The following is a 16645-nucleotide window of genomic DNA, read 5'->3' as shown; positions in this document are numbered from 1 at the left end:
ATGAATGATTGAGCCTCTAACAATATTGGCCATAATTAATTTAAATAAACTTTATAACCATGAAATATTATATTTGTTTGACATTTTTAATTAAATGTTAGTTTATGAAAAGTATTCATGGTAATGTCATCCAAATCCTTTCTTTTTCTCTAATATTCTTCTCGTCTTCTTTACCAAATCAAAACTCTAAGCCACCATATTTGTAAGAACCGCGAATTAATTAATCGATTAATTAGCGAATAAATAATAATAATAATTTAATTTCCTGAATTAGGTTCAAGGTTTTAGAATATTAATTAAACAATATAAATATGATATTTGAACTCAATATATTTTTTTGAGTTGGAAAATGTAATTTTTTTTTGAAAAATTGCGTAAAAATATGTACCGGTAAATTAACCGGTACTACCGGCTGAAGTATGTCCGGGACTGTGCGAGAATAATTAAAAACAGTAGAAAATCTTAGAAAAATATTTAGAATTGAAAATCAGGTACTAATTTTAAAGGTTTGGCCCAAAATTGTGCCAAACGGGCCAAAAACGCTAACGAATTGGACTGGACCTAAATTGGGCCCAAACCCAACATATAAATACACTTAAAATGAGTCCTTTCAGCTCATAACCCACCCACACACTAAACCTAGCAGCTGCAAGAGAAGAGAGGAGAAGAGAGTGTTACTATTAGTAGTAAACAGAATAATCTTAAAAATTTTAGAGAATACCGACTTAATCAAAGAATCTTATGATTCTTTTCCATAAGATATTTAGTGAAGGGTGAGTGAATAGTGCGAAGATAATTTGATTTATTTATGTTGATAATCAAAAGACTGAAGAAAAGAAAAATCGACACGTGTGATTATGGGAAAGTCACGAGAGGGTGACGATAGTATGGTTATGGTGCCGAAGGATAAATGTAATAAGCCATGGGCTTTGTATGTGAATGATTGTACAGGGACTTGTATAAATATGGAATGACTTCTAAGAGAAGGGGTCACATGCTTCAGCTGGAGAATCAGCACCTGCATGTACTTGTAAAGGTCATGTTCGACATACTTCACCTGGAGAATCAGCGCCTGCAAGAAGTAGAAACTTGCAGAGGTTACGTCACTGGAATGCCTTATCCAACTTGTGAGTTGGATTGCGTCGGGTGTGGGTCGAAACAAACAGATGAGCTCACTACCTGCAATAGGACTAGGCATGCATCATGTAAGAACCGGAAATAATTAACGATTAATTAACGTAAACTAATAATAAATTAATTTTCCAAAATAGGTTCCAAAAATTTAGAATGTTAATTAGAAAATTTAAATATGATATTTGGACTCAATAGATTTTTCTGAGTTGAAAAATGTAATTTTCTTTGGAAAATTGCGTAAAAACGTATACCGATAAATTAACTAGTAGTACTTGCTTTAACCTGTCCGGTACTGTATAAGAGAAATAAAAACTGTAGAAAAACTTAGGAAAATAATCAAAGTTGAAAAACGGGCACTAATTTTAAAGGTTTAGCCCAAAGTTGGGCTAAATAGGCCAAAAACACTAATAGGTTGGATTGGACCTAAGTTGGGTCCAAGCCCAACACAGATATACCCTTAAGTGAGGCCATTTTAGCCTCATAACCCTTCATAACATAATAGCAAGTGAGAAGAGAGGAGAAGAGAGAGTGTTACTATTCACATACAACTTTCGGTGGCCATAACTCGAGTTACGGTGCTTCGATTCACGTGCCGTCAGTGGCTACGCGAAGTTCTCATCAAACCCGTTAATTCTATCTAATATTTGCTGGTGAGATTTCGAATTTTCATCTCTTTCCTTCTGCCCTAAAAATCCGAAAATGTGGGTAATAATTTTGAATGAATTTTTGTGTTTTGATTGTTTAGGTAGTACTTAAGGTTGGGTTATTGATGGTTTGTACCCCAAACACCATCGAAAAAGGTAAGGAAACTCTTTACCTTGTGAAATTGTGATTTTGATGAACCCTAGGTATTGATTTGTGGTAATTAATGTGTATAGCTTGGAAAAATTGGTTGTTGATGCTTGTTGGAATTAGTTGGTGAATTGTTGGTGACTTAATTTTGGGTTGAAAGCTTGCTTGGACTCAAATTGGTGTTTTGTGCATATTGAAAATCGGCCAAGGTATGGTTTTAGTTTCTTTTATGTAACATGTAATATCTCTAGACACTTAGACTAGTAGACCTTAGAATAAGATTGAATTGGTTGATAATAAATGTTGATAATATGATGATTTTGATGAAGGTGTGATTTTGATGAATGTTGAAGTTAATTTATGATGTGGGATTAAAAATGATGAAATTGGGTGTTGATAATGATTTATGAAGTGTATTGATGTTGATAAATGATGCTTTGAGTTGTAATAATTGAGAATTTGAGGCATGAAAGTGTGATTTTTTGGATGGAATTGGTGAAATTGTATATTGATAGGTTGTGGAATGATTTGAAGGTATATGAATATGGTTTAGGTACATTAGGACTCTTTTGAATATGGAATAAATGATTTTGGATTGAGAGTTTGGTAAAATTGAGGTTTAGAGATTTTTGGTAAAAAATGAATTTTTGGCTAACTTCGACGGATCATATCTTGAGCTACGATTTTTGAAATTGAATGATTTTTGTATCAAAATAAAGATAATTTAAAGAACTTTTAAAACGGTATAGATTTTGTAGAAATCTAAATTTTATAGAGAAAGATATGATCGTTGAAAGTTGGTGTCTGAAATCTGAATTCTGTGAATGCTGTAGAATTTGTGATTTCTGGCTTGTGTGCGCACGCACACCCTGTGGATTTTTGAAATTGTGCACACGCACACACGGGGATATGGCTACTGATGGGAGCGCTAGCACGCTCTGTGCGCACACACAACCAACGAAGTTTTGCAAGCTATGTGCACGCACACGTTGGAAGGTGCACTCTGTTGAGGGCGTACTCACGCCTTGTGCGGATGAACAGAGTTGAAATTTTTACTCTCTGTACGTACGCACACCTCTATACGTACGCACACACTTTGAAAATCCTCCAGGGCGTGCGCACGCACTCCTCTGTACGTACGCACATGCCCTGTTTTTCAACTAAAGTCTTGTTTTTAACTGTTTCACCTTTCGAACAAGCTTGTAAACTTCTGTGACACCTATTTACGAATTTTTGGCTCGTTTTTTATGTTAAAACATAGAGAAGGTCTTGGGTGGAATTATTTGGTATTTTCTTGAAAAGTCAGAGAACAGAGACTTAGGTTTCTGGTGTACTAAGGATGGGTTTGGTAGAGTGAGAAGGAAGAATAGTAAATGAATTGTAAAAGCGGTGAAGTAATGAGTTTGGAATGAAAATTATGGATTGGCAGTGGTTGAGATGAGTCTGGGACTCGAAATTGAGTGATGGATCTATGATATATTGAAAAATGATTTCTGAAAACCACTGAATCACTGTTTTATACTGAGATTGTTGAGACGCTATGCGCCTGGCAGGGACGGTTTGGTTGGATCCCGCCTGTCGAGGTAGCGGCGGCGGTGTAAGGACGGTGGTTCGTCCCGCTTACATTGAGATGTGAGGTCCGTGGCAATAGTATCCCGCTCGCATCCCTTCGGATCACTAGAGTGTGCAGGCACAAAATCTTGGACGGTGTTCCGAGCACCGTATCTCGGGGGGTTCCCATTATGATTCCGAAGGGGGACATCTCCATGGAGATGTGTCGGGTTGGCAGTTGAACCGACAATGTGATATCACAGCCAATAGGACAGGCATTCATCATGTGCATTTTCTATCTGTTTGATTGCTTTGTCGACTTGTATTGTTTGCTTAATTGTATAACATGCCCAATTGCCTATTTGAATTACTTGATATATATTTTTATACTTGTACTTTACTTGCATTGCTATTACCTGTGTTTTTCTACTGGGATTGAGGAGGATCGAAAGACGGTGGCGATGGAATCGCGTGGCGGTTAGGCTGGAGAAGGCTGTGGGACAGCGGTGAACTGATAGTTAGAAATCCCCTAAGTTAGTTTACCTATTTTTATAAAGGTTTTAAAGTTATGGTTTTAATTTTAGTATGCTTTAAGTTGAATCTTATGACGGATATGAAGCTCTAGGATTGCTTCTGGCATCCTGGGGTCTTATATCTTACATTACTGGACACTGTTATCATACTGAAAATCTCCGGTTCTCATTCCATACTCTGTTGTTGTTTTTCAGATGCAGGTCACAACCCACCTCAGTGAGTTGCTTGATGGTGACAGAGTGAAGGACCTTTATCATGTATTTGGAGTCTTTTAATTTATTTTTATTAGCACTCTCACTTTTGTATTTTATTTTGCTTTAGAGGCTTACTTTATGAGAGATATTCTGTATAAGTTGTTTTATTTTCAAAACTCTGTATGTTAGTAGTTAATTAGTCGACCTAAATTCCGCGGGCTGTGGCTAGTATCTTATGATTATTATATTCTTATATAACTACATATATCTTGTTATCTCACATAGTGGATCTTGTCTCTTATGCTTGTAGCTTCGTGTGAACGTTCGTATTTTGTAATTCCGTATTTGAGCTTATTTTTTTTATCGGGCTTTTAGAATTATTATTCCTTCTATATATATTTATGTATAAGATTTAGAATTGTCGTAACCTTTAATTAACCTTTGTTTTACGACATGAGGTAAGGCTTAAAATAATTAAGATGTTACAATCTTTCCTTGCTCCATTCTCATTTCCATGGTCATCACTTCCAACACACCATCCATTGTCACTGGTGTCTCAGAATGAACCAATCCACATTGAAGTGAAGCCAATCGAAACCCTATTGCAGCAGAACGTAACCGCTTTATTGAAAAGTTGTTGACGAAAGTAGCAAAGGGCATTGGACGTCCACAATGGAAATGCCACAATCCCTTTCTAAGAGTCATCACCATAGCTTCAACTTTTACTCTTCCTCTCAATAAGTCATTATATTATGTCTCTGTCTCTTGTCCCGTGATTTTGAATCTCTATTACTAACAGTCTTTAAAAAGATTATTAAATAATATATACTTGGCTTTTCGTAACTTGAGCTGTTAATATTTGTTATACTGAATTTTTGGGTTATGTTTCAATAATAGAAAACGGGACAGAAGAACTAGAGTTTCATAGAAATGATGAAGTTTGCAAAAGATTGTGTCCAAGATGAAAAATTAGCCAATTAAAAAATATTTTTTTCAAACCTTTTAATTTTCAGCCATTTAAAATTGTTTTCAAATTTTTATCTTAGACTAAATCTTCATGTTAATTATGCCATTTTATTTTTTTTTTATTTTTGTTTCGTTCCACCTTTACAAATTAGAGTTTAGGATTTTGATTAGGTAAAGAAGATGAAAAGAAATTGTTTCTTTCTTTTACTCTACGTTGTTGTGTTAAGCTTCTGTTTAAAAAAAAAAAAAGATAAGAAGAAGAAATAAAAGAGAGTATTCAAAGAGAAAGGAAGAATTTAGATGATATTACATTACGACAACAAACTACGTAGGATTGAAAACTAACGTCATTTTTTATAAATTAACATTTGGTTAGAAATGTCAAAAGAATATAATCTTTCATTGTTACAAGTTTATTTAGATTAGTTATAATCAGTATTATCCGTGCTTTAATCTTTTATAGTTAGAAATGACTATTTACTCTTTATAGGAATTTGCACACAAAAATAACATAATTTGCACCGTTATATTTAGCAGAATTTATATACGCAAGTCAATACAGTTTATACATACATTTATTAAAAGGGTGTAGCTACACATCTAAGTATTTTTTCATCCAAGTTTATTCAAATACATGCATACGTCCTCTTTTTCTTCTTTCAAATTCACGTATACCTCCTCTTCCTCCTCCTCCTCCTCCTCCTCCTCCTCCTTTTTCGCGCACGCAAATTCTTCTTCTTCTTCTCCTCTTTCGTTATCGACATCACCAACAACACCAACATTTTGCTAATGGATTATTTTTTCAATCGAATTGAATAGAATGCAATTGTTAAATTGAATTGAATTGACGCAGGTGTTCTGAATTGAATTGATAATCTCTAAATTATAGACACATGTATTTTGAATTTGATTTTATATAATGGATAATGTTCTGTTCATTTAGTACTATACAATTATTTCATCTTAATAACGTGTTCAGTTCATTATGCAGAAAACTGTTATGAATTTGATTTTATATAATGGATAATGTTCCGTTCATTTAGTACTATACAATTGTTCACCTTAATAACATATTCGGTTCATTATGAATTGAATTGAATTGAATTGATAATCTCTAAGAGGAAGAGAAGAAGAAGAAGAACTTACACGAATTTGGAAGAAGAAGAAGAAGAGCGAATTTGGAAGAAGAAATACAAGGAGGAGAAGGAGAGCGTGATTTGAAAAGTTGTTACAAGGAAAAACTACCAAAAGTACCCATGAATTTTACGAACGTTGATAAAAGTACTCATTAAGTAAGGAAATTAACGCTATACCCATGAAAGATGGGTTCCGTACGACAAAAGTATCCAAATCCTAATTTTTTGTTAATTTTTTAATAAAATTCCCAAACTACCCCACTCTAACCCCATTCTACCGTCACTCCCTCTCTTCCCACTTCTTCCTCTCTCCTCACTTCTTCCTCTCTCAAAAATCCTTACAGAATCACATATCTCTCCTCCTACCTCCCCGCTACCGGCCGTCACCCACCTACCCCATCACTGTCAATCTCCTCCCCTCTCACTGCTTCCTCCTCACTCTTAAGGTGGCTCAATACCTTCGTCGCACGCCTGTGACCCAACCTAAGGAGAACGTCGCCGTGGTGCGCCTATTCCAGTCGAGGAGAACGTTGTCGTAGCACGCTTGACCCAACCGAGGAAAACACCGTCATCGTGCACCTGAGAAGAGAGAGATCGTGGTACTGCTACATGCAGAAAGAAGGTTCGGTAAACTTGTGACTAAACCGGTTGAGGTCCGATCCTCCACCACCACCACCACCACCACCACCACCATTGATTTCGGTCTGGTCTGTTGTAGGAGTAGTTTTGGACTCCATGGCAAGAATTTTAAAGGTGTAGGTTGGGTTATGGAAGGTTGAAAAAGTGAGTTGAGGTTGAGGGTGGAGTAGTTTATGAATTTTATTAAAAAAATTAGAATTTGGATACTTTTGTCTTACGAAACCCATCTTTCATGGGTACAGCGTTAATTTCCTTAGTTTATAGATACTTTTGTCAGCATTCGTAAACTTTATGGGTACTTTTGATAGTTTTTCCTTGTTACAACAACTTGGATAAACTTGAATAAGAATTTTGCTTGGATGTAGAATTTTATTTTTATTAAAATTTTTACATATAAATTAATAAATAAAATTTATTTATTAAAAATAATTTATGATACGAGTTTAAACTACACCTTTGAATATACTATTTCTTACATTCAAGAAATTAAATTTATTTAGTTAATGTATTAATTTTAAGTTTTTTTTTTTATTTTTTTATTACACTTAGTCACGGATCACATTTATTACTTGTTAAATAAAAAAGAGAAGTGTTTATATGTCTTGAAAGAAAATGCATTCTAATAAGCTTGTATTTTACTATTTCTATTGCTCTTGTTCTTAGATTAATCTTACATCTGTACTGTGTCTCGGTCTCCCTCCCGCGCAAGGCATATATCTAATCTATCAAGGGAAGGGATCCATTGCCATTAGCTCCGATCTGGTAGGAAACATAAACTAAAATGGCGTCGCTGTTCGGTTCGTCGTCGGGCTCCACATCGATGGTGGTGACGAACACGCCGTCGCAGGACCTTGCCCTCACCAACCTCGCCTTCTGTTCCTCCTCCGATCTCCGCAACTTCGCCGTCCCCAATCGCTCCAACCTCTTCCTCGCCTTCGTTGGCGACTCCTTCGTCTTCTCTTTCTCATATCCTTCGCCACCGCCTTTCATTTCAGTTTTCTTAACGTATAATTTGATCATGGATTTTTATTTTTTTTATTGCGTTGTTAAATTCGTTATGGTAATGTCGATTAGTGAATTAATGTCAATGCATTGGATAGGTTCGATTTGTGGTTTTGCTTTTTGTGTTCTTAACTGAGATATACAGCTCATGAGAACATTCGCAGTGGCCAGATTGCTCTCAATTCCATTCAACGTCGCTGTGTTAAAGTCTCCGCTGCTGAATCCATTCCTGTCACCAGGTGATTTTCTTTTCTTCTTTTTTTCTATGTTTTTTTAATAAATTACTCTTATTTTATTTTTATGATTCGTGTTGTTGTTAATAGATTTGTGCCACCTGAAAACTTCGACCTGGCATTGTTAACCCTTGAACTGGAATTCATTAAAAAAGGAGCAAAGAGTGAACAGGTACGTTTGAATTTTAAGTTAACCGATTTGTTTGTTTCCAATTGGACTGCTCTAGGATTTAAAATTGCCGATGATGCTCTGTCTGGCTTGTAGATTGATGCTCCCCAACTGTCTAAGCAACTTCGGAAAAGGTTCGCAAACCAGGTTAGTCCTTCTCTAGGCTACTTATATGTTCCATGTCATTACTTGGACAATTTTGAGTGTGCATAAGTGATAGTTTTTGTGGCCTTTTCTAATTTCTGATTATGAAAACTTTAGAAATAGACATGGTCCTGTGGTCTCTAAATAATACTAATTTGATTTCGGAAAGGAAGATGTCTCTTCGTTGTTGCACAACTTAATTTGTTTTGTTTGCATAAATATGTGCTTATGATAATATAATTAAATTATTAATCAAGTGATAGTTGGTCTTTAATTTAGCATGCCAATGCCAAGGGAACTATTGGTGTTCTATTTGGTTTTCTTAACTTGCAAGGAGTGTCTTAGTCATAAATTATTTATCTATTTATTTTCCTACATCTATGTGGAAGAAGATAATTTTCCATTGTTTTAGCCTTTCCACAAGGAGGGGAAAGAGAGTGTTTCAAAAGAAAGCCAGGCGGTTGGGTTATCAGGGTTGTATCTTTTATGTGAATCATGATTTGTGCTTTACATTTGGTTGAATGGAAGATCAATTCATTTTCTAATGTTTCTCAGGTTGCCCGTGCTGTTGTTTTTCATTGTCTCCCTCGTGCATGTTTTTCCCTTTCCAACTTTCTTCTCTTCTCTTCTGACCTTAATTTTTAATTCATATGAAGTTTTGGAACATGCTGTAATAGGGGTCCCTCTATTGGCTCCTGTTATTTACATTCATCTCTCGTTGCTTGATTAATATGTATTTAAGTTGGACCTTATGTGATGCAGGTTATGACAGTAGGGCAGAAAGTGTTATTTGAGTATCATGGAAATAATTATAGCTTCACAGTTACTCAAGCTGCTGTTGAGGGTCAAGAAAAGACTAATGCTCTTGAAAGAGGGATGATCTCAGATGACACATATGTTGTTTTTGAAACAGCACGTGATAGTGGAATCAAGGTGAGTTTCCAATTTGTTTTTGACATTTAACTGGTTTTTTTTCCTTCTTTTTTCCCCCTAACCCTCTCCTCTTGATTATTCTGAATGGTTATGGCTTAACTAGCTTGTGATGATTAGGGTCACTCATTTTGATTTGGGGAGTGCTATGCTAACCTTCACATTAGAATATTCATACAAACAATATGTTTGAAAATCTTATGAATTTCATATAGTCATTCAACATGTGCAGTAATTTAGTATTGGTTTTATTATATCTGCTCCTGTGTTGTAATAAACAATCCTTTAGTATGTATTACAGTGATGTGTTATTATAGTTTTCTAATTGAACCCTACTAGCTATAATAATAATTGCATTTTTTCGCTTTGCAGATTGTCAATCAGCGTGAGGCTGCCACTAGCAACATTTTTAAGCAGAAAGAGTTTAATCTTCAGTCTCTGGGTATTGGAGGCCTGAGTGCAGAGTTTGCAGATATATTTCGAAGAGCTTTTGCCTCCCGTGTTTTCCCTCCCCACGTGACATCGAAGTAATATGTTGATATTGTCACCCACCTATGCACTATTTTATGATATATCGTCTTCTTACTTGAATACTTTGATGTCTCAGATTAGGGATCAAGCATGTGAAGGGCATGTTGCTTTATGGCCCCCCTGGAACTGGAAAGACTCTTATGGCCCGGCAAATTGGGAAAATTCTGAATGGGAAGGAACCAAAGGTTTACTCCTTGTACTTGAGTAATAAATTGCTCCTGATACAATTGGAAGCAGCGACGGCTTCTAATTGTGTCTCATACTGGACTAGTGACTGTCTTGGAATAAGCTTTCTTGAACTTTTTACCATTTGGTGCTTAATAAATTTTGTACAATCTTAATTTTCCTTGTGTGGCTGTACTAGATTGTAAATGGCCCTGAAGTTTTGAGCAAATTTGTTGGTGAAACTGAAAAGAATGTGAGGGACCTTTTTGCGGATGCTGAACAAGAGCAGAGGAGCCGAGGTGATAGAGAAACACAGATTGCATGTACTTAAGATTAAATTTTCTGATAATTCACTCTTCTTAATCACTGTATTTTCAGGGGATGAAAGTGATTTGCATGTAATTATCTTTGATGAAATCGATGCTATTTGTAAGGTATGGAATTTCTGAACTTTGGACCAACATGAATCATGCAATGTGTTATTTGCCTATTTGTTGATTACTGTTAATTCATGATCATTCTGTGTCAATATTAGATGCTTCAGATTTTCTATGCTACTAATACTATGTGACCCTCCTTTGTGGGATTTGTAGATAGTTAAATTAGAGTCATAAAAGCTTTTAAGGTGAAATTTTTTTCATGTAGTTTTCTTCAGATTTATTTAAGTTACATTGACTACTCAAAATTGCAGTACAATGAATTTTAAATATTAAGATTTAATTTAATACGAGTTTCCTTATCCCTAACAAATTGCAGTATTGAGCTTAAAGTTGTATTGTCATAGAATTCTCTGATCTATATTTAGTCACACAATCTTCCTCGGTGTGAGTGCAGTCAAGAGGTTCAACTCGCGATGGTACTGGAGTTCATGATAGCATTGTGAACCAGCTTCTTACTAAGGTCAGTTTAAATCATTTTTTATTAAAATAATAACTCCTCTCTACTAGTCATAAGCATATCTAATAAACAATCTGATTGGTTTGCAGATAGATGGTGTGGAGTCACTAAATAATGTTTTGCTTATTGGAATGACCAACAGAAAGGATATGCTTGATGAGGCTCTCTTAAGGTCTCTAAATTTTCCCTCCTTTCTTGTAGGTTTTTTAAATATGCTTCGTGTGGAAAGTATGAATGTAAATTTGTGAACACTCAACAAGGATATGCTATTGTTTATTGTATTCTGGAATTGTTATCCAATCTACTGCTGCTTTGATTTCTTATAATAAACTCCTATAGTAACTGTATGCATATGTAGTGCATACCTCTTAGTTGTTGCCATTTCTTTTGCTTGTAGACCAGGGCGGTTGGAAGTCCAGGTTGAGATAAGCCTTCCTGATGAAAATGGTCGATTGCAAATTCTTCAAATTCATACTAACAAGATGAAAGAGAATTCTTTTCTTGCTCCCGATGTGAATCTTCAAGAGCTTGGTATGTGTTTATTATGGCAAATTTAGGATGATATAAGTTTGTATATTTATGTCTTTGATGGAAGTAATCAATAAGTAATCTTGATTAGGTTGATTCTTTACTAATAAATATTTTGAAGCAAGATCAGCTACTTCCGATGTCAAGCTTTTACTTATCATTTCGCCAAAAAAAGTGGATAATAAAATTATCAGCATCACACTTGTTCAATTATGAAGGTCAGCAAAGGTTTACTCTGGGTTTGCCTTATCTTTTGCAGCTGCTAGAACAAAAAACTACAGTGGTGCAGAACTTGAAGGTGTTGTGAAAAGTGCGGTCTCATATGCTTTAAATCGACAACTGAGTCTAGAGGATCTCACGAAGCAAGTTGAGGAAGAGAATATTAAGGTTACCATGGATGACTTTTTGAATGCACTCCAAGAAGTTATTCCTGCATTTGGGGCTTCCACTGATGATCTTGAAAGATGCAGGTACTAATCAGAATTCTTTAGTATTTTCAGAAGTTGGTTAAGCTATTTCATTTATTTATTCTTGCCTTATTATCATTCCGAAAATTTGGATAAAAAGTAAACTATTGGGTGCCGTCAGATTTGCCCTTCTAGGGTTAATTAGCTGATAGTATGCTATATGATAAATGGAGAGCCATTAACACGTTGCTTCATTTGAACATTAGAATGCTTCCTTTTTTATTATACTACCAAATAAATTTATATTTCAAGATATTTAAAAGAACAGTAAAACAAGTCTTGCCGTCCCTTAATTTAACTGTCCTGCACCACGTAATTTGATGGTTTTAAAAGTTTTCGTATGTTTCTCGCTATTTGTGATGGTCCCTTTACCTTTGTAAAAATCTCTTTGATTTTTTAGCTGTTTTATGCCTTTTTTTTAGTTGTTTCAAAAGTAGCTATTAGTTAGATAATAAATGTTGGCAAATTGGAAATCCAAAGCCTGTCTGGAAGTAAACAGAAACCAGGAAATATGCTTTAAGTAATATTATTTGTTTCATTTGATTTATAGACTCCATGGCATGGTTGACTGTGGTGACCGACATAAGCACATCTATCAAAGAGCAATGCTACTAGTGGAGCAAGTAAAAGTAAGCAGAGGAAGCCCACTTGTTACTTGTCTTCTGGAAGGTTCCAGTGGCAGGTAAGCGAATTTTCATTTTAATTTTCATTGGAATTGTTTTTGATAGAATGTTTCTAAATTACTTTGTTGTTATAGTGGTAAGACCGCACTTGCAGCTACTGTTGGTATTGACAGTGACTTCCCATATGTCAAGATTGTAAGTTCTCTAATTCTCTTGAATATTACTCTTTATGAATCTGCATTGCTTCTGTTGTTGTAGTTTGCTTCCTAGTTTATATAATAATATTTTTGGATTTTTTTTTTTATTTTGATCTTTTGTAATTTGTAGGTTTCAGCTGAAACAATGATTGGACTACATGAGAGCACTAAATGTGCACAGATTATTAAGGTTGGTCATATTTAAGAATTTTAGCCATTCTTCAAATCTACTTAGTACTGAGTCTATGTATAATATATTAAAAGAGCATAAAATAAGCTTAATAACATAAAGATATTACAACTTATTATACTATTTACAATTTTGAAAAAAAAAATCTCTAGAAATAACATGATCTAATTAACATCTTAAAAATATTTTAAAAAAAGGTTTTAAAACCTTGAATTTTTCAATTTTTACACGACAATTGATCCATGTTTTAGTTATTTCATAGTCAAATTTTTTAATTTTAATTTTGGCTATATTTTCCGTGCATTGAGCAGGTATTAGTCTAGTTTATATAATTTATGAAGACGGATTTCTTGGCCTTGCAAGATAGGCTTTAGTTTTAGTCAATAGTGAAGTATATGTGCCTTAATACATTAGCATTGCAACATTAATCTGTTTTTGCATTTTCCTTATATGGTTTTGTATCATGTAAATCCTAAGGTCTTGTTGTCAACAGGTTTTTGAGGATGCATATAAGTCACCGTTGAGTGTTATTGTCCTTGATGACATTGAGAGGTAAGAATTGTTGATCCTTCTTTTAGTATCCTCAATTGTTGGAGGTCCTTAAACATATGATCAACGGTCTCTATATATAGGTTATTGGAGTACGTAGCCATTGGTCCCCGGTTTTCAAACTTGATTTCTCAGACACTATTGGTCCTACTCAAACGGCTTCCTCCAAAGGTGTTCTATTTGTACTTACCCTTTCAGTTTCTTTTTCGGGCAATGTTCCAGTACGAGACAATTTACAGAAACAGGAATAAACTTCAAGGAATTGAGAAAAACCAGTGTAGTTTATGATGCTGATGCTGCTCACGGCTTACTGTTTTACACTGTGTTGTCAGGGGAAAAAACTCATGGTTATTGGTACAACAAGCGAATTGACTTTCTTGGACTCGATTGGATTTTGTGATACTTTCTCTGTCACTTACCATGTTCCTACCTTGAACACAAATGATGCCAAGAAGGTAAACATGTTTTGTTCTTAACATTGTGGCATTATGCGACTCAAGCTATTTATAGGCTATTGACGTGCACCAAAAAAGTTTCAAATGTTGCCTGATATTATTGAAGTTATTCTATTCTCTAGATAACAAGTCAGTTGTTTCATCTGTTGAAATTTAAGTGATCGTCTCACTTATGACTTAACAACTATCTTTTCTGTCAAGTCTTATTTTCTGTCCTCTTTAAACTTTCAGGTCCTAGAACAGTTGAATGTTTTTGCTCATGAAGATATTGATGCTGCTGCAGAAGCAATGAATGATGTGAGTAACCCATTTCATGTTGCATTTGCTTAATTGTAGGGTTTGTTGAAGCTTGGTTTTATTTGTATATGTGGGTTATTCAATGGGAAACCAGTGGTTGCAAAGAACTGATTCTAACTGGGTCTCTTGTGCGTTAAATTTTGATTTTCAGATGCCTATTAGGAAGCTGTACATGTTGATTGAGATGGCAGCACAAGGGGCTCAAGGTGGATCTGCAGAAGCTATCTATTCTGGCAAAGAGAAGATCAGTATCTCTCATTTCTATGATTGCCTCCAGGATGTTGTCAGAATATAATTTCTTGTCACCTTTAGATGACATACTTATGATCCACTTTGTATTGTAATATCATTTTCTTTTCTTTTTTCCATTTTTCTTTGTATATTTTCGTTGGTGCTTTGCTTGCTTTGTTAGTTCTCTCTGGTTTTGCTTAGGCATTCTCACTCACTGTTGCTTTTTCGTGCTGAGTATCTTTGAGAGGAAAGAGTTTCTAGTCATTGTTTTATCGTATGTGCCTGTGTGGCTTTGGAAATGGAGATTGGCATACCCAGAAAAAAGTAACATTCTTGTAGCTCTTATCTGGTGTCTATTATTATGAACTTACTTTGAAGCTAAAAAGAATAATCACATAGAACCTAGCTTTACTGCTTAGTTATTATTCCTGATCAACATCATTATTTCAAGAGTATTAAACCACTAGAATTTTGTAATTAGAGTGCTTGCATAGTCAACTTTCATTTACATTGCTATTTTCAATCTTTTACCCAAGAACTACGCTTTTCTGTTTCGGTTTGTGTACTTACAATAAGCCAAGGCTCTAAATAATATTCAGTTTTTTTTTTCCCTAAGAGAAAAAAGAAAAGATAAGAGTTTACAGCTTTATATATCGGTTGAAATTTTCATTTTTTTATTCTGTCCTCTATTCAGAATAATGCATGTTTTACAATAATCTATATGAATGGTTGTCATAAAATGCGAGAATTTACAAATGTCTCCTCAATTTAGCAGTAACGGGATAAGAGCACTTACTCCGCAGCTAGAAATTCAAAGCAATTATCTAAAATATCGGAAATCACAATCACCCAAAAGAGGAAAAAATAGTAGAATAAGAAAAAAGAGAAGAGAAAGTATGGCGGAATTTTATGTCTCTTTCAAAACGACTGTTTGTTCTACTAATCTTTTTAGTNNNNGAAAAGGTTTTTTATTTTAAAAAGAATAAGAAAAGAAAAAAAAAAATACCCATATTATATGCTTTGCCAACTGTTGTTCATTTGAAACCATAAGTTGCGAATGGCTGCTGATACCGAGGATTAAGGCATTGAACAAAACATGTAGAGACTATTCATAATATAGTAATTTGAATAATCTAACTGTATTTTGTCATCTTAGATAGTAAATTAGTAATCAGCACTAACTAATAGACTACATAATAATGAAGTTCTTGACTAAAAAGTCATCCATTGTGATTAGACCGCAAGCAATTCAACTCAATCTCATATCTCTCTTACTCTTTTCGCATCAATTTTCACCTATTTCANNNNATCACGAATATCACGAATGAATTATGAATAACCTCACTAATATTTATTATTGAGTGTTAAAAGATCCTCTCATTATTGTTTAACCAAACATTCCTCTATTGTCTTCACTTTATAAGTCATTTTAATATTTTTTAAAAATTTTAAATGTTTATAATTCTATATGTTAAATAATTTGTTTGTACAGTATTTAAACTCCAATTTTGTTGATAATTAAATGATTTAACATATTAACCTAACTTTTCAACATACACTCGCTATTTTAATGTTGTGAGTCCTGTGAGTGGAACAATATATATTCAAGGCATGCATGTAAATTGTCTCAATGCTATCTATTAAGTGGATTCCATCATCTTTTAGGGTTCCAAAATCTCTCGTTCATTAACAACAGTATATATTCCTTATGGGGAGTGCTAGGGAAACAATAAAAATTTTGAACAACATGAATAACCACCAATCAAATGAAAATACACTAAACCCTAATTTAATACTACTATTTAAATTTACTCTTTTAATTCTATTAATTCACATTGTTTACACATTGTTCAAAAATCTTGTTAGTTACCTATACTTTTCCATGCGTTATTAACAAAGTATGGTGGGTTCTAATTATAACAATAACTATATGAGAAATCATTTTTTCTATGTAAACACCCATTTTGGCAATTTCTTTACAAAGAAGAGTAACAACAAAAATATGAAATTATTTGTTTTTAATTTTCTTTTTTAAAATTTTGGAGAAATTTTAACTGGGTATATTGTGGATTTAATTTAGTTTACAAGTAT

General features: G+C 34.3%; 1 protein-coding gene across 1 annotated transcript; it reads left to right on the top strand.

Annotated features, from left to right (window-relative positions):
- Positions 7547-14939, top strand: LOC107631234 (vesicle-fusing ATPase). Its single transcript, XM_016334603.2, has 21 exons — positions 7547-7912; positions 8092-8187; positions 8272-8353; positions 8447-8497; positions 9257-9427; positions 9797-9951; positions 10032-10140; positions 10320-10419; positions 10499-10554; positions 10955-11020; positions 11107-11189; positions 11415-11548; positions 11805-12015; positions 12563-12694; positions 12770-12830; positions 12963-13022; positions 13516-13574; positions 13655-13742; positions 13904-14026; positions 14258-14323; positions 14475-14939. Exons 1-21 carry the CDS (start codon positions 7728-7730, stop codon positions 14616-14618), a joined length of 2232 nt encoding a protein of 743 aa, XP_016190089.1. The 5' UTR covers positions 7547-7727; the 3' UTR covers positions 14619-14939.

Source organism: Arachis ipaensis, chromosome B03, assembly GCF_000816755.2.
Source record: "Arachis ipaensis cultivar K30076 chromosome B03, Araip1.1, whole genome shotgun sequence".
Lineage (NCBI taxonomy): Eukaryota > Viridiplantae > Streptophyta > Magnoliopsida > Fabales > Fabaceae > Arachis > Arachis ipaensis.
Note: the sequence above shows the minus strand (reverse complement) of the source record. Positions and strands in the feature narration are given on the sequence as shown.